The following is a 24,372-nucleotide window of genomic DNA, read 5'->3' on the forward strand; positions in this document are numbered from 1 at the left end:
GCTCTGTCCATACTTTGGCTATTGTTGATAGTGCTGCTATAAACATGGGGGTGCATGTGTCCCTTTGAAACAGCACACCTTGGATAAATGCCTAGTAGTGCAATTGCTAGGTCATAGGGTAGTTCTTTTTTTTTTTTTTCCCCTCATCACACTGTGCCACAAACACAAGAGACATTTATTTTATGCCACACTGGGGATTTTATGTTAACAAGGCATGTAGGATCCTACAGGGCAAACAGCATTGTAGAACATCATGAATGTGAAAGTACATGGAATGTTCACAGAACTTAAACATTGAATGGCTCATGAGTTTAATATAATACAGTTTCCTTTTTTTTTTTTTTTTTTTTTTTTTTTTTGCTGAAGCATAGGCTTCTGGTTTACAAATATAAATGTCACTGATCATATTACTTCAAGAAAATATCCTAAGTTTTCAATGAGGAGAAAGGGTAGTTCTATTTTTAGTCTATTTTAGTCTATTTTTAGTCTATTTTTTGAGGAACCTCCATACTGTTTTCCAGAGTGGCTGCACCAGCTTGCATTCCCACTAACAAGCCCCCCTTTTTTTTTTAAATGTATGAAATTTATTGTCAAATTGGTTTCCATACAATACCCAGTGCTCATCCCAAAAGATGCCCTCCTCAAAACCCATCACCACCCCTCCCTCCCTCCCACCCCCCATCAACCCTCAGTGTGTTCTCATTTTTTAAGAATCTCTTATGCTTTGGCTCTGTCCCACTCTAACCTCTCTTTTTTCTTTTTTTTTCCTTCCCCTCCCCCATGGGTTCCTGTTAAGTTTCTCAGGATCCACATAAGAGTGAAACCATATGGTATCTGTCTTTCTCTGTATGGCTTATTTCACTTAGCATAACACTCTCCAGTTCCGTCCACGTTGCTACAAAGGGCCATATTTCATTCTTTCTCATTGCGACATAGTACTCCATTGTGTATATAAACCACAATTTCTTTATCCATTCATCAGTTGATGGACATTTGGGCTCTTTCCATAATTTGGCTATTGTTGAGAGTGCTGCTATAAACATTGGGGTACAAGTGCCCCTATGCATCAGTACTCCTATATCCCTTAACAAGCCCCTTTCAAGTACACTTCAGAATTTATGTTAATGAGGTGACATCTAGAAAGCCCCTAAGAATGGAAGCTGATTGCCAGGGAAATCTGCCTCATGATTAGAGTGTTGGAACTCTCATTCCTACTCCTCTCCGGGGGAGGAAAGGGACTAGAGGTTGAATCAAACACTAAGGGGCAATGATTTAATCAATCATGTCTACATAATAAAGCCTCCATAAAAAATGTGAACGACAGGATTCAGATAGCTTCTGTGTTGGTGACCATGCCAGCAGGGTGACACATCTGTTTCACTGAACAGAAGCTCCTGCACTCAGGACACTTTCAGACCTTTCCCTATGTATCCCTTCACCTGGCTGTTCATCTGTATCCTTTATAGTTAGTATTCCTTTACAATAAACTGGTAAACTTAAGTAAATATTTCTCTGAATTCTGTGAACCACTCTAGTAACCAAACCAGAGGAGGGGGTTGTGGGAACCTCTGATTTATAGCTGGTCAGTCAAAAGCACAGGTGACAACGTGAACTTGCCATTGGCTTCAGAAGTGGGGCAGTCTTGGGGAACTGAGCCCTTAATCTGTGGGATATGATGATATACATCTCCAGGTAGACAGTACCAGACTGAACTAAATTGCAGGACACCCAGCTATGTTGCAGAATTGCTTGGTGTGGGAGAAACAACCACACATTTGGTGACTGGAAGTGTAAAAATTAACTGGTAAGAGGAACACAGGAGGAATGTTTTCTCTACCACAGATTCACAACTAGAAAACAAATACAAAGGGGAAGAACTGTATGAAAATGGAAAGAAAGGTGACTCCAGTATAATTTGAAAAAGCTACTTCGATCTTCCAGAATTGTGCTGTGCTCTCCACAAAACATAGGCCATGTCCTAATTAAGCACCATAATCTTACTATTTTAAAGTAAAAACAAAAACAAAAAACACATACCTGAGGTGAGAGAAACTTTTCAATGCGTTTGGCTATAAAACCTTTCTCCAATATGGAGTTGACTGATGGTCTATCCCTAGGATTTCTTTTAAATAACTGAGAGAGTAAATTGCGGAGATCATAAGAATAATGTAAAGACACAGGTGGAAAAGATCCAGATATTATCTTCAGTACCAGGTTTTTCATACTGCCAGCTTCAAACTAAAATCCAGAAAATAAATAAACATGTATGAAACATACTAAATTGAAAATAGGAATAAACAATGAGAAATAGTTCTTTTCCTAAAGAACAGAACTATAATCCTCTTAAAAATATTTTAATCAGAATACATATATGTATACATATATATATTAGCATATGTTATTCAGAACAAAGTTTACTTGGTTATTTATAAACATACTTAAAAGAGACTAATAGTCCTCATAAAACATCATAACTTGTTAAAAGATTAATTTTTACTTATTCAACACACTGAAAGATGGAATAAAGGTATTAAAGATTTTATAAAAACATAAGAATAATAATAAAGACAAAAACAAACAAACCTTGTAGTCTTCATTTAAGACCTGCCTATCTGTGCCTTGTTGCAGTAACTGGGAAAGGAAATTAACTACAAAACGACAAGTATCTGAGAAAAATATAATAAATAAAAATACTAATTACTTTCCTTTTAAACACTGCTCATTATTATGAACTGTGTGATACTTCCAAAAGCCATGTAAGGAGCAATGTGGCAAATATTCCAAAGAGGAATATAAGCCATATCAATGGGAATAGTATATATCTTAAGAGTAAACACAATAGGGGCCCCTGGGTGGGTCAGTCAGTTAAGCATCTGACTCTTGGGTTTTGGGTCAGGTCATGATCTGGTAGTTTCGTGGGTTCAGGCCCCACATCAGGTTCTGCACTGGCAGCATGCTTGGGACTGTCTCTCTCCATCTCTCTGCCCTTCCCCATCTGCACTGTCTCTGTCTCTCTCTAAATAAATAACTAAACTAAAAAAAAAGAGTAAACAGGGTTGCCTGGGTGGCTCAGTCAGTTAAGCATCTGACTTCAGCTCAGGTCATGATCTCACAGTTTGTGAGTTTGAGCCCCACGTCAGCCTCTTGTGCTGACATCTCAGAGCCTGGAGCCTGCGTCGGATTCTGTGTCTTCTCCTGTCTCTGTCCCTCCCATGCTCTATCTCTCAATAATAAACATTAAAAACAAAAAATTTAAAAAAAAAAGTAAACACACTATAAACCCTAACTGAAATTTAAAAAAAAAAAAAGGGGGGGCAGTTTAAAATCTAAAGATTTAATTTTCATTTTCAAAGTAAAATTAAGCTTTTGATATCTCTGCTAAAATAGTATAGAATAGTTACACACTGTAACATGTTCTTAACATACACATTAATAAAACAAAACTTGCTATAAATTAGGTATTGATAATTATACCAAGTATAAAAACGTTCTGTTAAATGTTGAATTCTCCTAGACAATTACAATATGATATTCAGGTTATTAAAATTTGAGTACAATTCAAATAGAAATTTAGAAATATCTATGTACCTAAGAAGGAATTCTAAATGCAGAATGATAAATTATTCCTTCCCTACAATCAATTTTCATTTATCTCTTAACTGACAAGCTTTTTTCATAAAGGTGAGTGAATTACTTAACTTCATGTGTCTACTTAAGTGTAAATAGCTCCAAAATACAGAAGCAACGGTGACAGAACAATGTAGATGAAAAATGAAAGAAAATGCACTGAGTTAGACCTAAAATGACTGTTATGTCAGAAAAACTGACCAATTCTTTGAAATACAGATCTGATAACTACCATTCCACATCACTTTGGCAGCCTATGCTTTTTTACCTTGAGAAAGAAAAATAACAGCTAAGACAATACAGTAGAAGAGTGTGCAATCATTAAAAAACACAACAACAACAAAAAATCCCCCAAATAATATCAGGAAATACAAACAAGGCTATAAAACTGCTTATACAATATAATCACACTTTAGACAGAGAGAAAAAAATCCTTTTAAAAATTAATGTAGAAGAAAGCCTGAAAGGAAACAACAAAATATTACAAGTACTTATTACCAATTACAGGAACTACTTTTGATATTCATTCACTTCTTTCTATTTTTATCTATTTTCTTAAGTTTTCTGTAATGAAAATACATTACTGTTTAATGGGGGGAGCATTTTTAAAGAGCAAAATTTTGAAATGGAAAGTGGCTAAAATTCAACTTATTTAAGACAAAAACTCCCCCTTTTGGGAGTATTATGTGCCATCTCAACAAAGTCTAAAAAATAAAAATTTTAATTAAAGAGCATTTGAATTGATAAAATCCCTCAATGAATATGGTAAAAAATTGTTCTTCAATTTCAATTCCAAACTCAAATAATTCGGGTGTTTTGAGAGAAATCACCAAGATGAAATAAATAAGCTAAAATACCAAATTCATATATGAATGTAACATTAAAAAGACAGCAAATTTGTTTTTCTCATTAGGAATAATTTCCTGTAAAAAAGTATGATATACTTATTATAATAATAAATATATAACATACATATGTAATATATGTATATATTAAAGGAAAATCTATTTAAATTTACACTTGAAAGATGAGAAACTTAAAAACTGACAGAGAAGAATTTCCAGTACAAGTGGGCCCCCTGAAAGATGGCATATGATTTTTAAAACATAGAAATATTATAGGTACATCAGGACATAATTTTTAAAATATTTCAGAAAGTTCTACTTACTGCATGTTTAAGTGTGCACATTTCATACAGGACACACCCCAGAGCCCAAATGTCACTAGAAAAGGGAAAAATGAGAAATTTTCTCTAAGTATCAGAGTTTACTTAAATTTTTTTTTATTTAAAGGAAACGAAAGCAAAATGAAAATGCTTTCCAAAAATATATGTTCCATAAAATATATCCTTTAAAACTCAAAATTTCAACCATATCCAAATGATAAAAGTAGCTATCCCAGATTAGAAGAAGCAGTTGCCCAAGCAATTATTTTAAAGTTTTATTAAAGAAATGTAATATTTAAAAGAACAAAATCAGTAAATTTCATGAATATTCTAGTTATTTTATTCAATTATTTATGAAATACCATGATTTAAAAAAAATATAAGGGGCACCTGGGAGGCTCAGTTGGGCATCCAACTCTTGATTTCATCCCAAGTCATGATTTTGAGGTTCATGGGATCGGGCCCCACCCCACATCAGGATAACGCTGACAATACAGGACCTACTCGGGATTCTCTTTCTCCCTCTCTCCTGCCCTACCTCCAGATGCACGTGTGTGCTCTCTCTCAAAATAAACATCTTTTAAAAATAATACAATTAAAAATCTATATATTATAAAAGCAAAATACTGTTTTCATGATAAACAAGAAAATATTAATTTACTCAAATTTATCTGAAACATAGGACAGCCAACTGAAATATTATATAAGGTAAATATATTTATTTAATCTTAACTTAAGGACTTAGTTATAATGTCTCCTTTATAGTTTCTTCCTCTTTTACACATATTTTTATAATTAAATGCTATCTTCCATTTTTAAAAAGAAAAAATAAAAATCTCATAGTTCAGAGCAACAGTTGCCCTTAGTAGTCAATAAAAACAAAAACCACTACTCCTGAAAGCTGAACTTATTGGAAAAAAAGAAAATCCAATACTGAAATCCCAAAGTTACCTTTAACTAAACTCACAAAAAGCTACAAATATAAATCTATAACCCCCAAAATTTATTTAGTTTCAAGATCAACTAGCAAAAAAATGTGAATAGTAATTAAGCCATTTAGTAACTTGTACATGTTAGTACATGTAACATGTATAATCAAAACCATTACACTAATGATCCTATTTTAAAAAATACTTTAAAACATATTTAGAAAAATATGAATTTTAAAGTATACTGACAATGCTCATCCATGACATTTTTAAACTATTTTCCCCACAAAATTAGTTTTATAGAAAATACTCAGGGGTGCCTGGGTGGCTTAGTCGGTTAAGTGTCCAACTTCAGCTCAAGTCATGATCTCACGGTTCCCTGAGTTGGAGCCTGTGTCGGGCTCTGTGCTGCAGCTGGGAGTCTAAAGCCTGCTTCAGATTCTCCCTCTTGCCCCTCCCCTGCTCACACTCTGTCACTCTCTCTCTCTCAAAAATAAAAATAAACATTACAATAAAAAATTCTCAGGCACCTGAGTGGCTCAGTCGGTTAAGCATCCGACTTCAGCTCAGGTCATGATCTTACACTCTGTGAGTTCAAGCCCCACGGCACGCTCTGTGCTGACAGCTCAGAGCCTGAAGTCTGCTTTGGATTCTGTGTCTCCCTCTCCCTCTGCCCCTCCCCTGCTCATGCTCTGCCTCTCTCTGTCTCAAAAATAAATAAAATAAAAAATTCTCAGGGCGCCCGGGTGGCTCAGTCGGTTAAGCCTCTGACTTCAGCTCGGGTCATGATCTCATGGTTGGTGGGTTCAAGCCCAGTGTCGGGCTCTGTGCTGACAGTGCTCTGTGCTCAGAGCCTGGAGCCTGCTTCAGATTCTGTGTCTCTGTCTCTCTCTCTCCCATTCCCATGCTCACACTCTGTCTCTCAAAAATAAATAAAGTGCTTAAAAAAAAAATTTTTTTTTAATTCACCAAAGGATTAAATACATTCCTAATTTAAAGATAAAGACTGAGGGGCGCCTGGGTGGCTCAGTCGGTTGAGCGTCCGACTTCGGCTCAGGTCATGATCTCACGGTCCGTGGGTTCGAGCCCCGCGTCAGGCTCTGTGCTGACAGCTCAGAGCCTGGAGCCTGTTTCGGATTCTGTGTCTCCTTCTCTCTGTGACCCTCCCCCGTTCATGCTCTGTCTCTCTCTGTCTCAAAAATAAATAAACGTTAAAAAAAAAAAATTAAAAAAAAAAGATAAAGACTGATATTTTTCACAGTTGACTTATTCATAAGATACAGAAATAGCATTAAAGTCTAAAATCACTTCAGTTCAGGGCACATGCGTGGGTCAGCTGGTTAAGTATCCAGCTTCTGATTTTGGCTCAGGTCATGATGTCACAGTTCATGAGTTCAAGCCCTGCTTTGGGCTCCATGCTGAGAGCAGAGGAGCCTGCTTGGGATTCTCTCTCTCCCCTACTCTCTGCCCCTCCCTCACTCTCTCTCTCTCAAAATAAATACATAAACTTTAAAAAATTACTTTAGCTCAAAGAAATGCTAGTATCATTAAGAATATACACTAAATAATACTTTCCATGAACTAGACTGATTATTGTAATTTAAATTCATTTAAAAAATACATTAATGTTCTCAGTCTCAAGCGCTCAGGTTTCAAACATAGCTTCCTTCCCACTCAAAAAAAGGAGCTATCGCTTTCTTCCTTTTAACTTCTGTGAGTGCTTTCAAAGTTTTTTTTAGTTTATTTACTTATTATTTTGAGAGAGAAAGAGCACGCATGCACACAAACAAGCATGGAGCTCAAAGCAGGACCTGAACTCACGAACTGTGACATCGTGACCTGAGCCAAAATCAGAAGTTGGATGCTTAACCAACTGAGCTGTGCCCTAAGCTCAAGTAATTTTAGATTTTAATGCTATTTCTGTCAGCGCAGAGCCCGAAGCCAGGCTCAAACTCATGAACCACGAAATCATGTCCCGAGCCAAAGTCAGTCACTTAAGTGACTGAGCCACCCAAGTACCCCTGCTTTCAAATTTAAGACCAATATTTCTTGGCTAGTATATTTCAGTTAGAAAGAAAATAAATGGTAAATAGAATTCAGCAGCAGCATTCTTCATCCCAGTCACATGTTCTACAATCTGTTAGCCACAGTACAACTCAATGATTAGGGATTTGGGCTTGGGAGCCAGATGCCTGGGACTTGCAAGTTGCTTTCCCTCTCTCCCTGCATTTGGCTTCCTTACAAGGAAAAGGAGGAATAATTAATGCTTACAACTCATTAGATTATTGTGAAGAGTAAAGGAGTCAATACATAGAAAGCATTCAAACCAGTGCCGGGCATATAATTTGTTCAATAAATATTAACTATTAGATATTTCAATAGGAAGTGCTATGACAAAGACCAAAGTAAATACTCTATTTCCAATTATAACTTAAACAATAAGGTGATACTTTCTATAGTTCCTTTAGAAAGACAGTGAAATAACTTATTTGCAATCCCCCCCTCATTGTATAGTAAAAAAATGGGTGTACGTATGTGTGTGTGTATATATATATATTTACATATACATTTTTATGAGCATTAATGATTTTGCAATAATATCCTGAGGTCAGTAAATACAGCACAAGAGAAAGATTTAAAGGGAATATGTCATGTAATGAATATCATTTTAAATACCTTTTATTATTGTAAGGTTTGTTTTCACAGATTTCAGGTGACAAGTAGTATGGGGTCCCTATGCAAGTTCGAGCCAGTTCCACAGTACTAGGACAAAAAAAGAATTATTGGAGAAGCTTAAGATACTAAAATATATTATAAATTAAAACATATACACCACCATGGACATTTTATCAAAACAAAGTTTAAAATTAGTATGTTACCTATTAAGTACTCTAGCGATTCCAAAATCTCCAAGTTGTATTGTCCCATCTTTGGTTAAAAATATGTTCTGTTTAAGAGATATAAAAAGCCAGAAATATTGTTACAGTCCAGTCCTGACAACTCTTTTCACAACAACAAATCTAGTTTAAAAAAAGCTGGGAGGTGCCTGGGTGGCTCAGTCGGTTAAGCATCCAAATTCAGCTCACGTCATGATCTCATGGTTTGTGAGTCTGAGCCCCACAATGGGCTCTCTGCTGTCAGCATGGAAGCCCACTCAGATCCTCTATCTCCCTCTCTCTGCCCCTCCCCTGCGCGCACATGCTCGCTCTCTCTCTCTCACAAAAATAAACATTTTTTAAAATTTTTTTAATGTTTACTTTTGAAGGAGAGAGAGACAGAGCGTGGGGGTGGGGGGGCAGAGAGAGAGACGCACACAGAATCCGAAACAGGCTCCAGGCTCTGAGCTGTCAGCACAAAGCCCAACGCAGGGCTCGAACTCATGAACAGTGAGATCATGATCTGAGCCAAAGTCGGACACAACCAACTGAGCCACCAATCAGGCGCCCCATAAACAAACATTTTTTAAAAGCTGGAATAACTGGATATCCACATACAAAAGAATGAATGTAGGTCCTCATACCATACACAAAAATTAACTCAAAATGGATTCCTAAATATAAGAACTGAAACTATACGACTGCTAGAGGAATATATGGGAGTACATCTTTGTGTTATTGGGTTGGGCAATGGTTTCTTAAATATAACACCAAAAGCACAAGCAAAGAAGAGAACATAAAGTGGACTTCACCAAAATTAAAAACTTTTGTTCAAAGAACACTATATCAAAAGTGAACAGACAACCCACAGAACTGGAGAAAATATTTGCAAATCATGTATCCAGAATAAAGAACTCTTACAATTCATTAGCAACAAAAGACAACCCACTTAAAATACACAAAGTCACATATTATGATTCCATTTACATAAAATGTCCAGAAACAGGCAATTCCATTGAGAAAGAAAGTAAATTAGTGGTTTCCAGAGTCTAAGTAGAGAGGGAATGGAAAGTGATTGCTAATGGTACAGGGTTTCTTTTTGGAGTTATAAAAAAATGTTCTAGAATTAGAGAATGGTAATGGTTTCAAAACTCTGTGAATATACTAAAAATCACTGAACAATACATTTCCAGTGGGTGAATATTAAGGTATTTGAAATATATCTCAATATAACTTCAAATAAATGAACTCAGACTCCCCCATTAAAAAAAATGCTTAAAAATTCCAATTAGCCTAAATATAACAAAAGAATCTTAAAATTTTCCAATAATTTACCCAATTAATTTGCATTCATAAATATATAACCCCAATGCTCTATCAAACAGTAAAGGCAGGAGTTTGTGGCACATAAATTAAACCCCACATCATTCAGGAGACTTGATTCAGACACATGTTCACAGGCAAAGATGACACAAAGCAGGGATGATGGGGATGGAGCAAAATGGGGTGAAATTGGGATTAGGTGGCAGAGTTGGGGGACAGGAAGGATGAGGTATGAAGCTCCCATCACAGATCCTTCTCTTCCTACTACACATCCGGAGGCAATCAGGCTATACGAGAGGTTACAGGTGTAAGAAGGTAAGACAAACACATGGCCTTGACACCAGGAGACAAATACCCTCTGATCTACCTAGTTTGAGGACTGAGAAAGCCCAGTGGGGCATCCATGAAAGAAACTCTACGCACAGATGAGTGAGCTATGGGGACAAAACATCTCCCACAAAGAGTTTCCAAAAAAAAAAAGCCAATAAAATAATCAGAACAAGAATTCACTCCAGACAGAATTAATTCTATAAAACAGAGACAAAAACTTTAAAATAAGTATGTTTAGCTAAGAGAGGGGTGCCTGGATGGCTCAGTCATTAGGGCACGTGACTCTTGATCTCAGGGTTGTAAGTTTGAGCCCCATGTTGGGTGTAGAGATTACTTAAAAATAAAATCTTTAAAAAACAAAAAGAAAGGAAATTGCAAAGAGATAAATGAAAGAAATCCGTTTAAAAAGAACAAGACATTATGAAATAAAAACCAATCAGATTAAGAACAGAGGTATATGAAAAACCATTTAGAAATCTTGGAGAAAAAACTAGTCATTATAAAAAACAAGTAAATAGATATGTATCAGTTTAGACAAAAGGATTAAAAAAGGATTTGGGTAACTTGAAAGTAGGCTGAGAAATTCACCTAGAAGGCAACTGAGAGACAAAGAAATAAAATGTGAAAGAAACAAATAAGGTACTCGGAAGAGTTAGATTAAGAAGCTACAACACAGGTCTAGAAACATAATTCAGAAGACCATGAAGGTAATGATAGAGGAAATAATATCTGAAAAAATACTGCTAAACATTTTCCAGAACATTTCTAGGTGAATATACATTCTCAGATCAAAAGTACACAACATAGGGGCGCCTGGGTGGCTCAGTCGGTTGAGCGGCCAACTTCGGCTCAGGTCATGATCTCGCGGTCCATGAATTCGAGCCACGCGTCGGGCTCTGTGCTGACAGCTCAGAGCCTGGAGCCTGTTTCAGATTCTGTGTCTCCCTCTCTCTGACCCTCCCCTGTTCATGCTCTGTCTCTCCCTGTCTCAAAAAATAAATAAAACGTTAAAAAAAAATTTTTTTTTAAAAAGTACACAACATAATAATAACTGAACTTCACCAATGCACAACCCTATGAAATTTCAGAACAATGGAGACATACAGAATATCGTATAGTCATCCAAAGAGAACAAACCGGATAAGAAACCACTGACTAAATTCCTAAATAGCAACACTAGAGGCCAAGAGACAAATGAGCAATATCTTCAAAATTCTTTAGGAAAACAAATTTCCAGCCTAGAAGTTCATATCCAAATTATCATTAAAGTAAGAGAATGGAAAAAAGTCATCTTCAGACATAAAATATCCCCCCAAAATATACCTTCCACGTATTTATTTTTTGGGTTTTTTCCCATCATTATGAGAGTAAACCCAGAAGGAGGATATAGGAAGGAGGCAGGAGCTATTAACACACAAGGCATATAAGAAGGATATCTAGTATTATAGTGAAGGGAGAACAGTGAAGAGAGAACCGATAATCCAATGCAGACTGGATCAGGTTCAAAAATTTTAGCCTAAGACAACACTGGCTCCATATCCATTTAGAAGTTATTAGTGACAGAATAATCATACCTGTGACTTTATGTCTCGATGAAGAATTTTTCGATCATGTACATGTTTCAAGGCCAAACAGATCTGCACAAACCAATCCAAAATCTAAGAGGGAAAATCAGATTTGTCATTTCTTTTAAAATTTACATCTCACAGTATTCTTTTCTTAACCAAAAAAAAAAAAAACATTCAGGAATATTTGGGGTTGAAGGGAACTAAGTCCTTAAAAAAAGAAATTTAGTCTACAATTTTTAACTTTACTGTAATTAATGTCACTAACATTAAGTAGATATTCAAGCTGATATATTATGTGCAAGGGTCCACACTGACTTTAAAATGTAAGAGACTGCTACTAAAGCATCTCTTATAAATCAGAATATAGAAACTTCCTGAAAAGAGTGAAAAATGAAAATACTATGAGGGTAAATGACTTTATATTTAAATACATCTTTTTTCTCCATAAATAAAAATCACGAGGGGAAAAATATCAGGCTGAAATTTGGAAGACATAGCTGAGTTTTATCTCTTTCCACATTCACCATATATAAACATACTCTCTGAAGTTGGCTACTTAAAAGTACAAGGGCTTATTTTCTATCTCGTTCCTAACACCAAAAGAATTCCAAGTAGATGGCTTTTTTAAACAGGCAAAAATTAAACTATAAGATGGTAAAAGAAAATAGAGGTTGATTTTCTATAATCTTTGATTGAAGGACTTTCAAAACTGACTTAAAACCCATAAGTTACAAGAATAAAGACTGACCATGTTCACTATATAAAATTTAAAACATCTGCAGGGCAAAATATATAATCGAGTATAATAATTATTTAAGAAAATACTTGCAACATAATTGATAGATTGCTAATTCTGTAATATGCAAAAGTTCATCCAAATCACTAAGAAAAATACTGGCAGTCAAAATAAGAAGTGGAGAAAAGACTAGAAAAGCAAATGATGGAGAAAAAATAAGCCAATAAATGTACACACAAAATACTAATAAAAATTTTTTTTAATAATAACACTAAATAAAACAAGGCACTTTTGTAACTTGAGAAAAATAAAATAACACACAAGTTTGGCCAGAATGTGAGGAAATAAGTCTTTGCATACCTTGTTTGTGAGAAAGTTAATTATAGTCATTTGGAAAAGTATGTAAAAATTTTAAATTCACATACCATTTGAAAGAACAATTGGAATTTCAAATTTGTCCTACAGATACAGTATCACAAATACAAAAGGATGTGTAAAAGGATGTTTATGCCAGCAACGTTCATCAAAGCAAAAAAATATAAACACCTAAATACACATTTAAATATATTGTGATATCACGGTACTAGATACACAGCCATTGAAAAGAATTAAGTACTTCCATGTTTCCTTAAAGGGAAAAAAAGAGAAATGAAGATGGGAAAAAGGGGGTGGGGACACTGGCCCTTTAAATACTATGGAAGTCACCTCAGCATGAAAGAGTGGGGCTTTCAATCAGGGGGGAGGTACAATAATGGCTGTCCACCTCCTTGTCTGCACCTCCAAGATCAGAAATTGCAATTAACAATCAGAGAACAGGGGTGCCTGGGTAGCTCAGTCAGCTGAGTGTCCAACTTTTGATTTAGGCTCTGGTCATGATCCAGGGTCATGGGACCGAACCCCACGTCAGGCTATGCACTGAGTATGGAACCTGCTTAAGATTCTTTCTCTCTCTCCCTCCGCCTCTTTCCCCGCTTGTGCACTCTCTCTCTCTCTCATTAAAATAAAATAATAATGATAATAATAATAAATAATCAGAGCACAGATCCCTGACATTTGGAGGACATAGACCTTTTTGCTCACCCTGGTTCCCACAACGTGCATTTACACTGCTTCTGGGAAGTATGCAGGGCTGAATGCCTGAGTGCTGGGAGGTGCAAAATGGGTGGCAGCCACTGTTACCTAGCTAAGACCTAAAATTGACTGAAAATAAACACATTTATTATTTAAGCTTTCACCTATAAGTTGCATGCCTACAATAGACTCCAGAGATCCAAAATAGTTTCACAGGATAGATTCTGCCACTGTAATTGTTGTGTAGATGGGGAGAGAGATTCTTCCTGCTTCCGACTCCACCATCTTCCCAGAATCCTCCCCATCTATATTTACTTTAAAATATTTTGTCCTTTGATTAAATAGGTAACCATATATTATTTTTCAGGTGCATACACTACTATTAGTAAATACACTATCAATATATTAATTAGCTCAACATTGTTGTAAGAGCAGCATGGTAAGACTTGCCAAATCAAAAAGAAGCTCAGCCTTTCCTGGGTTAAATTTGTACAGGAAATTATTATTAAACAAATATTTCAGAAAATGGGAAAGTTCTAGACATTTGCCAATGACTTTGCTATCCAGATTTACACTTAAGGAAAATATTCATCAAGCCCTTATTAAATATCCCTATAGAAAATTTTACTCTAGTATTGGTTACTATAATTAATTAACCAGACTTCCAGTCTAAATCATTTTGTTACACAGGCCTTTCTTTTCCTACTTCCAATCTAGAAATGAACAAAACCATCTCAGACTCAAGCCACCCTGCAGTCTAAAACAAAACATGGACTCTGGCCCCTATGTTTTTATGCTTCAAGGCCCAGAGCATGGCAGGATGTAGTAGGAATAAGATGTTTCTGTTTAACTAATTCCCATTTCAAACAGGCTAAAATATATAATGTTCTTATTTGTGCTAACAAAACATCATTCTGAAGGATAGAAAAATGCTATTAATTAAAAAAAAAAGACTTGCAAAATTCTTATTGTTTATTATGGAATAACTTCAGAGATGGACAAAAATACATAGAGTAGACCTCCATAATAATTTCTAGGATGACAAGATGCATAATATATAGTACACACACATACATCATTATGTACTAAGAACATTTATCCAAGTCCAGAACCAAATCCACAGACTATCAATGTATTTTATAGAATGTTACAAAACATAATAGCAAGCATTTTAAAGTTCAGTAAAGACAAATGATTAAAAATGAGCACAAGCAATGGAATGTATTAGGTACAATTCTAATAAAAAAAAATAGCACTCTATACATTAACATACATTACTATTTGACTTCACCACAACAGTGAAGTTGGCTATGTGGAATGAACATCCCTATTAATGAATGAGGAAATAAACTCAAAATAGTTAAGTCATTTGTTAACATAACAATTACCAAGCTGATAAGTAGAACAATGACTGAAACCCAAGTTTTCTTACTCCAAGTTCTGTGCCCTATTTAATACACTTAACTGTGGAAACAGGCGATAAGTAAGAAACAGGACATTACCTTATTTAATAGTACTTAACTAAAATACAACCCAAGATCTCACCTGATCATATTTTCAAGTTACTGCCAACAAACCATAAGTCCCCATCTACATGGTATTATCAAACAAATGATTAGTTGTGCCAATTTATAGACACAGCTTTCCTAAGTACCCTGAGAGGACATTAGTGAAAACTGTGATCTCTGTTTTACAGTAAATTACAACCTTGTTGAAGAAATAATTCTAATGTGAAATTATTCCGACTACATTAATTAAGGGTGCATGATGCAGTAAAAATAAGTGTAGAGTTGAGCGAATACCATGGAGCATTACATAGCAGGTAGAAGCAACAAATGCACAGATAGCAAAACAAATGGATCAGAAACAGTACTAGGGGAAAAACAGAACTAAATGAGGTATCACACAACAGGTATGCATTTAAAAATACAAGACAACGTGCAGAGAAAGCATTTGACAAAATACAGCATCCTTTCTTGATAAAAACCCTCAAGAAAGTAGGGATAGAAGGATCATACCTCAAGATCATAAAAGCCATGTATGAAAGACCCACTACTAATATCATCCTCAATGGGGAAAAACTGAGAGCTTACCCGCCAAGGTCAGGAACATGACAGGGATGTCCACTCTCACCACTGTTATTCAACATGGTATTGGAAGCCTTAGCCTCAGCAATCAGACAACACAAAGGAATAAAAGGCATCCAAATCGGCCAGGAAGAAGTCAAAATTTCACTCTCTGCAGATAAAATGATACTCTATATGGAAAACCCCAAATATTCTACCAAAAATCTGTTAGAACTGATCCATGAATTCAGCAAAGTCGCAGGATATAAAATCAATTCAAAGAAATTAGTTGCATTCTTATACACCAATAATGAAGCAACAGAAAGAGAAATCAAGAAATCAATCCCATTTACAATTGCACCAAAAACCATAAAATACCTAGGAATAAACATAAACAAAGAGGTGAAAAATCTATACACTGAAAACTACAGAAAGCTAATGAAAGAAACTGAAAAAGACACACACACAAAAAAAATGGGAAAACATTCCATGCTCCTAGATTGGAAGAACAAATATTGTTAAAATGTTGACACTAACCAAAGCAATCTATTAATTCAATGCAATCCCTATCAAAATAACACTAGCATTTTTCACAGAGCTAGAACAAACAATCCTAAATTTGTATGGAACCAGAAAAGATCCTGAATAGCCAAAGCAATCTTGAAAAAGAAAACCAAAGCAGGAGGCATCACAATCCCAGACTTCAAGACATATTACAAAACTGTAATCATCAAGACATTATGGTACTGGCACAAGAACAGACACTCGGATCAATGGAACAGAATACAGAACCCAGAAATGGACCCACAAACATAAGGCCAACTAATCTTTGACAAAGCAGGAAAGAATATCCAATGGAATAAGGACAGTCTCTTCAGCAAATGGTGCTTGGAAAACTGGACAGCAACATGCAGAAGAATGAACCTGGACCACTTCCTCACACCATACACAAAAAGACACTCAAAATGGATGAAAGACCTCAGTGTAAGACAGGAAGCCATAAAAATTCTCGATGAGAAAAAAGGCAAAAACTTCTTTGATCTTGGCCGCAGCAACATCTTACTCAACACATATCCGGAGGCAAGGGAAACAGAAGCAAAAATGAACCATTGGGACCTCATCAAAATAAAAAGCTTCTGCATAGTGAAGGAAACAGTCAGCAAAACTAAAAGGCAACCAACAGAATGGGAGAAGATATCGGCAAATGACATATGAGATAATGGGTTAGTACCCAAAATGTAAAAGAACTTATCAAACTCAACACCCAAAAAACAAATAATTCAGTGTAGATATGGGCAAAGGATATGAATAGACACTTCTCTAAAGAAGACATCTAGGTGGCCAACAGACGCATGAAAAAATGCTCAGCATCATTCATCATCAGGAAAATACTAATCAAAACCACAATGAGATCCCACCTTGTCAGAATGGCTAACATTAACAACTCAGGCAACAACAGATGTTGGTGAGGATGCAGAGAAAGAGGATCTCTTTTGCACTGCTGGTGAGAATGCAAACTGGTGCAGTCACTCTGGAAAACAGTATGGAGGCTCCTCAAAAAACTAAAAATAGAACCACCCTACGACCCAGAAACTACACTACTAGGTATTAACCCAAGGGATACAGGTGTGTTGTTTCAAAGGGGCACATGCACCCCAATGTTTATAGCAGCACTATCAACAATAGCCAAAGTATGGAAAGAGCCCAAATGTCCATCGGCAGATGAATGGATAAAGATTATGTGATACACACACACACACACACACACACACACACACACACAATGGAGTATTACACAGCAATCAAAAAGAATGAAATCTTGCCACTTCCAACTACGTGGATGGAACTAGAGGGTACTAGGATGGAACTAGGGGCTAAGTGAAGGCAAAGAAAGACAAATAAATGACTTCAGTCATACGAGGAATTTAAGATACTAAACAGATGAACATAAGGGAATGGAAGTAAAAATAATACAGAAACATGGAGGGGGACAAAACATAAGAGACTCTTAAATATACAGAACAGAGGGTTGCTGGAGGGCTTGTGGGAGGGAGAGATGGGCTAAATGGATAAGGGGCTTAAGGAATCTACTCCTGAAATCATTGTTGCACTATATGCAAACTAATGTGGATGTAAAATAAACAATAAATAAATTTTAAAAAATTAAAATTAAAAAATTAAAAATATAAGACCATGATATCCACTTTGAAAAAATACAGGGAGACATTCATTACAGATACTGAAAAAGCTGCCTAAAGAAACAAAAAAGCATAGGCTTTGCTGGAATGGGATATAACGTAGCTATTAAAACAAATATAATTGATCAACATGGACAAACATGTGACAATAATCAAGATAATTTTTTAACACAGCCTGTATTTTTTCCCTTGTATTATAAATAACATTTCCCTTGCTTTCTAAATATTTTTTTAATTTGAGTATAGTTGATACACACTGTTGCATTAGCTTCAGGTGTACAACATAGTGATTTGATAAGTTTGTATGTTTACAAACGTAGCTATCATCTATCTCCATACATTGCTATTACAATATCACTGACTATTCCTCATGCTGTGCCTTTTATTGCAGTAACTTATTCATTCTACAACTGGAAGCCCCTATCACCCACTGCTCTTTACCCATCTTGCCAAACATCCCTCCCCGTGCCACTGGTGCCACTGCTGGCAACCAGCAGTTTGTTCTATTTATAAGTTTGGGTTCTCAAGGTAATTGTTAAGTGACAAAAGCAAGATAGAGTATGCAATGTATAATATTCCATGTCTGAATATCTGTGTCTTGATGTATATATGTACATGTGCAAGTATGAAAAAGAAAATTTGGAAAAAGACACCTAAAAACGTAGTAATCTTCAGGGATGGAAGTGTGGGCAAAGAATTATTTCCATTTCTGAACCTTTTAATAATTTTACAATTTAAGCCTGTAAACAAATATTTAATAAACTCTGGAGTTAGATACTAGTAAGTTCAAACACTATACAATTTGGGACAAGCTACTTAACGTGTTAGATTTCTTATCTATTAAATAAACTACACTAATTCATGGGGGATTATAAAGTTTAAAAGAGACAAAAAATATAACATTCCTAGCACATGGCTCTCCCCATTCCCTTTTGTAAAAGCACATAATAAAAATTAAGAATGGGTGATAATGAGAACTGCAATAGAAATTTAGAGAAAGAAAAGATCACAGATTAGAGTGCTTGTGGAAAATCAAAGGAAAGGCTGGGACTTGAGCTGAACTGTAATTAAAAAAAAAAGGTAGAATATTAATAATAGAGAGTTGGCAAGAAAGTATTACCAAAATAAAAGAAATAATAAATACACAGGAAAAATGAGATATATAAACGTGTCCTTAACACAAATAGTGCCAAACAGGGAATAAATGATCAATAAATATTTGTTAAATGAGAAGGGGTGCATATTAGAGAATACTAGAAAAAAAAAATAAGATGGGGTGTCTGGATGGCTCAGTCAGTTAAGCGTCTGATTTCCCCTCAGGTCATGATCTCACAGTTTGTGGATTCGAGTCCCACGTCAGGCTCTGTGCTGACAGCTCAGAACCTGGAGCCTGCTTCCGATTCTGTGTCTCCCTCTCTCTCTCCTCCTTACCCACTTACGCTTTGTCTCTCAAAAATGAATAAACATTAGGAAAAAAAAAAGACTGCTCAGGTAGGATAGGGTCATATTTTAGAGATGTCTGAGGTCAAAACAGATATTAGATTGAATGTAGTTGCCAATGCAAGGCCTCCAGAGCTACAATTACTTAGGAAAGCCACATTGTAGGAAAATATGGTCTGGCAGCAGTAAGCCAAATTGACAGAATATAAAATAATTAGTCATAATGAATAAAGTTATATATATAAATATATGCATTTATACACACACACGCAAAGGATATAAATATATTACAAATATAATAATAATATTATAGACAAGAAATGAGATGGGGAACTAATAGAAACTAATTAGAACAGACAGGGAACTAATAGAAACTAGAACAGAAATGTGACTGAAATATTAGAATTTCGATACAAAACTGCCCTAATAATTACAATTAAGCATTTGTACTTACAAATAAACACACATATAAATAAACTTCGAATTGCTTCTCAATAATCAGGAGTAAGAGTCAATCTCCTACATGCTAACTCACCTGATCCTCTTGAAACAAAATGCCTTTCTGAGCATTAATTCGTTTAAACAGATCGCCTCCTTCACAGTAATCCATCACTATGTAGAGAGAACCATTTTCTACAAAATATAAACATTACATTTCATTTTTTAAAATGTATGTCAAAAGTATAGCTAAAGGTACTCAAGGGTTTACTAAAATGCAGCAATTAATTATGTTCTACTAAAAACCAGAACCATCTTCAAAAGAACTGGAGTGCAAAATCCGGTTATACAGATTGTATAATAACCTGGGTTAACAGGCAGCTCCATCATTAAAGATTGTCTACTAAGAATACAGCATCTTACTGAACAGCAGTATCCACGTTGGTCTAAACATCTCTGGAACACAGACAAAATGCAGACAAACATACTTGCTTTCATTTAATAGATATATTTTCTTAAGCATCTATAAAAACACGTTTTTCTACCAATTTGTCAAAGACGGATTATAACTTAGTTTCTAATTGACCATTACTTTTCAGCTTTGTTTCATCCACTTAATCAATTACTTACTAAATATCAGATGTTGCAATGAATTCTGAGGACGCAACAGTGAGTAAGACTGTACGCTCTTGGAGCTTTCTTTGATTTTATTGCTCTTTTTAAAAATTGTATATAATGTGTCAACATGAAAATAGGGCATTATCTTATTCCCCTTTATGACTCAGTCCACAGGAAAAGAAATTTCTGTGATTCTACCTACGTCTAGTCTAGACAGGACTAGAAGAACACTTCTCATCCTTCCCTCCATCTTTAGTCTTATGTAAGAGTATCACTATGCTTATTCTGCCCAGATTAGAGAGTAGCTGATATCACTTGTAACATTTACTAAGCTACTACTTACTAGTGAGACTACTGCAACTCAAAGAACAGTTTTCATTTCTTTTACTCTTCTGTGCTTATAGCCTTATTTCCATCAGTACTTGCATCTTGCACCTTGTGGTAGTGTTCTTGTTACCATACCTCCTTTTGATAAACTGTTTTTAACGTGCCATGGATTGGGAACCTATATGACTGAGCTAATTAAGAATCTGTAGGGGTGCCTGGGTGGCTCAGTCGGTTAAGCGTCCGACTTCAGCTCAGGTCACCATCTCGCGGTCCATGAGTTCGAGCCCCGCATCGGGCTCTGTACTGACTGCTCAGAGCCTGGAGCCTGTTTCAGATTCTGTGTTTCCCTCTCTCTCTGACCCTCCCCCATTCATGCTCTGTCTCAAAAATAAATAAATGTTAAAAAAAATAATTAAAAAAAAAAGAATCTGTATAATTCATGGGGACTTCTAAGAAATCCTGGCCTCACCTCTTCTCACGGATAGAAGTAGGTAACAGCCACATCAATGTAAATAATACAGAAAATGACTGGAAGACTGGCAGGACAGACTCTCCACAGCTAAATGTAGGGAAGAGGCCACATAGGAAGGTGAAGACGTGGTCAGGAGCTAAAAGGACCTGTGGGACTGACTAATGTGGGGAGTGGTGGGAGGACACCCATGGTTTGGAGAGGGGGAAGAAACGGACCCTTACACCAAGCACAGGGAACCCTCACGGGGAAGATGAATCCCCATAACATTTGGCATTGAAAACAATAGGGGCATAATTTCACACAATCTTACAATCAGTGGGGCTTAACACCGGAACATTAAAAATCAGCATGCTGGGCTCTAGGAAAGCAAGACAGCAATAGGATACTGTCACCACCCTTAAACAGAGACCACAACAAATAGCCCAGCAGAGATGAAAAACAGATGCAGCACTTTTAAAAATGTCTGGGGCATAAAGAAAAGTGCTTTATTAATCTCAGAGCTGTGCAAGCAGGGCAAGGATGCTGGGAGACTTCTCCAGGAGCAGAAGAATTGGCAGGCACCACAATACTGCCCTGTCCAGCAGTGTAGGCACATGGATACTTATAAGAAACCAGTATAGTGCCAATACTCTCCACCTAGCCTGCTAATGGTGCAACCTGCCCCACATTCCACAGGCATATCCTCTCCAGCCAGGCATTATTCCAGTTATCCTCCAACAGCAGACCCATGCTAACACCCTATACCCTGTACCCACATTCTCCTGTGGACCTTTACCTTTCAATATGCCTCTGGGAGAGCCCATCCAAAGAGATGCCATAAGACTGGCAGGCTGAAAGGACCCCCAAAAGGGGCTAGCACCCCTCCAAAGTGACTCATGCTCGAGGGGCAGACAGCCAGTCCAACTGCACCCCAGCAGTGGGCTGGGAGCACACACCTGGTCTGACTATAGGCCCTGCCCACCAATGAAAGCTTCTCAGGAGAAAACAAAGGGACAGCGCCTTGCATTTTGGTGTTACTGCATTGCTAGTAACAGCCGGGTCTGACTCAACCCAAGCCCAAGACAGCCCCAGACCAGCCCACCAACAACACAGAGTCCAAACCCTGCCTACGAGAGGCAAAGCGAGCCACTGCAGACAACTGAATTAAAGGTAAATGCCACTCAGCCACAATAGCAGAGCATATATATCAAACATAGGAGACACCCCTGAAGTGCCATGTTCTTTCTGGAGAACAGGGGACATTGAATTACAGGGCACTATAAGACCTCTTTTTCATAAAGCCACTACTTTCAAGAGCCAAAAATGCAGCTGACTTTCCTAAAAAAGAAATAGACACAGAATTAGAACATATGAGGAGACAGAGGAATATGTCTCAAATGAAAGAACAGGATGAAAATCATAGCAAGAGAACTAAGAGGCATGGAAATAAGTAATATACCTAACAGAGAATTTAAAGTAATGATCATAAGGATGGGGGCGCCTGGGTGGCTCAATTGGTTGAGCATCTGACTCTTGATTTCAGATCAGGTCATGATCCCAGGGTTGTAGGATCGAGCCCTGCATCGGGCTCCACACAGAGCGTACAGCGTGCTTAAGATTCTCTCTCTCTCAATGCCCCTCTCCCCAACTTGCACGTGCATGCTCTCTAAAATATAAATTAACAAGTAAATAATAACCATAAGGATATTATTCACTGGACTTGAGAAAACAGTGGACCTCAGTGAGACTCCTAACATCAAGATAAAAAACATAAAAAAAGAATGAATCAGAGATTAAGGACTCTATAACTGAAATAAAAAATGTACTCAATGTTATAAATAGTAGACTAAAGGAAGCAGAGGAATGGATCAGCAACCAGGACAGAGGAATGGAAAGCAATCAAGCCGAAGGGGAGAGAGGAAAAATAATAAAAAATTGACTTCAGGGCACCTGGGTGGCTCAGCTGGTTAAGCATCCAACTTCAGCTCAGGTAATGATCTCATGGCTTGTGGGTTCAATGCCATGGTCAGGCTCTGTGACAACAGCTCAGACCTGAAGCCCAGTTCAGATTCTTAACTCTGTCTCTCTCTGCCCCTCCCCCTGCTCACACTCCCTCTCAAAAATAAATAAACATAAAAAAAAATTTTTTTAAATAGACTTGGGAACTCAGTGACACCATCAAGGATAATTAATAATTCACATCATAGTGATCCCAGAAGAGAGGGAAAAGGAGTCAGAAAATGTATTTGAAGATAAAATAGCTGCAAACTTCCCTAATCTGGGAAAGGAAACAGAAATCCACATCCAGGAGACACAGCCCCCAACAAAATCAATGTAAGAAGGTCCACACCAAGGGGTGCCTGGGTGGCTCAGTCAGTTAAGCATCTGACTTCAGCTCAGGTCATGATCTCGCAGTTTGTGAGTTCGAGCTCCACGTCAGGCTCTGTGCTGACAGCTCGGAGCCTGGAGCCTGGAGCCTGCTTTGGATTCTGTTCCCCCCTCTTCCTGCCCTTCTCTTGCTGATGCTTGCGCTCTCTCCCTCTCTCTCAAAAATAAATAAACATTAAAAAAAAAGGTCCACACCAAGACAGTAATTAAAATGGCAAAAAGTAGTGATAAGAAGAGAATTTTAAAAACAGTAAGAGAAGATACTTAAGTACATAAGAAACCTCATAAGGCTATCAGTGCATTTTTTCAACAGAAACTTTACAGGCCAAAGGGAGTGGCATAATATATTCAAAGTGCTGAAAGAAAAATACCCGCAGCCAAGAATACTCCATGCAGTAAGGCTATCATCAGAATAGAAGGACAGGTGAAGAGCTTCTGAGACAAACAAAAATTAAAGAAAGTCTTAACCACTAAACCAGCTCTACAAAAAATGTTAGAAGGGACTCTTTGAGTAGAAAGAAAAGACCTTAACTGTGAGTAAGAAAAATGGGACACAAAAAAGCAGCAAAATAAGTATATGTGTAAAAATCAGTGAAAGGTTTCACAGAATGAAAGGATGTAAAATATGACACCATATACCTAAAACGTGGGGGAGAGGGAGAGTAAAGAATGTGTTCAAACTGAAGCAACCATCAAGTTAATATAGACTGCTATATGAACAGGATTTTATATACAAACATAATAGTAACCACAAATCAAAACCCAGTAGCAGATAAGCAAAATATAAAGAGAAAGGAATCCAAGTATATTACTAAGAAAGC

General features: G+C 36.6%; 1 protein-coding gene across 9 annotated transcripts in view; it reads right to left on the reverse strand.

Annotated features, from left to right (window-relative positions):
* The window catches only part of NEK1 (NIMA related kinase 1), a 216,960-nt gene that overhangs the window by 169,858 nt on the left and 22,730 nt on the right, over positions 1–24,372 (reverse strand). For all 9 annotated transcript variants that reach the window (XM_049631313.1, XM_049631305.1, XM_049631310.1 and 6 more), the window contains 6 exons: positions 19,865–19,962; positions 11,825–11,908; positions 8,601–8,668; positions 8,398–8,484; positions 4,796–4,850; positions 2,038–2,238 (listed from right to left, as the gene is read on the reverse strand). In XM_049631313.1, coding sequence (XP_049487270.1) covers positions 2,038–2,238; positions 4,796–4,850; positions 8,398–8,484; positions 8,601–8,668; positions 11,825–11,908; positions 19,865–19,962 — 593 coding nt within the window. The remainder of the gene's footprint in view (positions 1–2,037; positions 2,239–4,795; positions 4,851–8,397; positions 8,485–8,600; positions 8,669–11,824; positions 11,909–19,864; positions 19,963–24,372) is intronic.

The sequence above is a fragment of the Panthera uncia genome, chromosome B1 (genome assembly GCF_023721935.1).
Source record: "Panthera uncia isolate 11264 chromosome B1, Puncia_PCG_1.0, whole genome shotgun sequence".
NCBI lineage: Eukaryota > Metazoa > Chordata > Mammalia > Carnivora > Felidae > Panthera > Panthera uncia.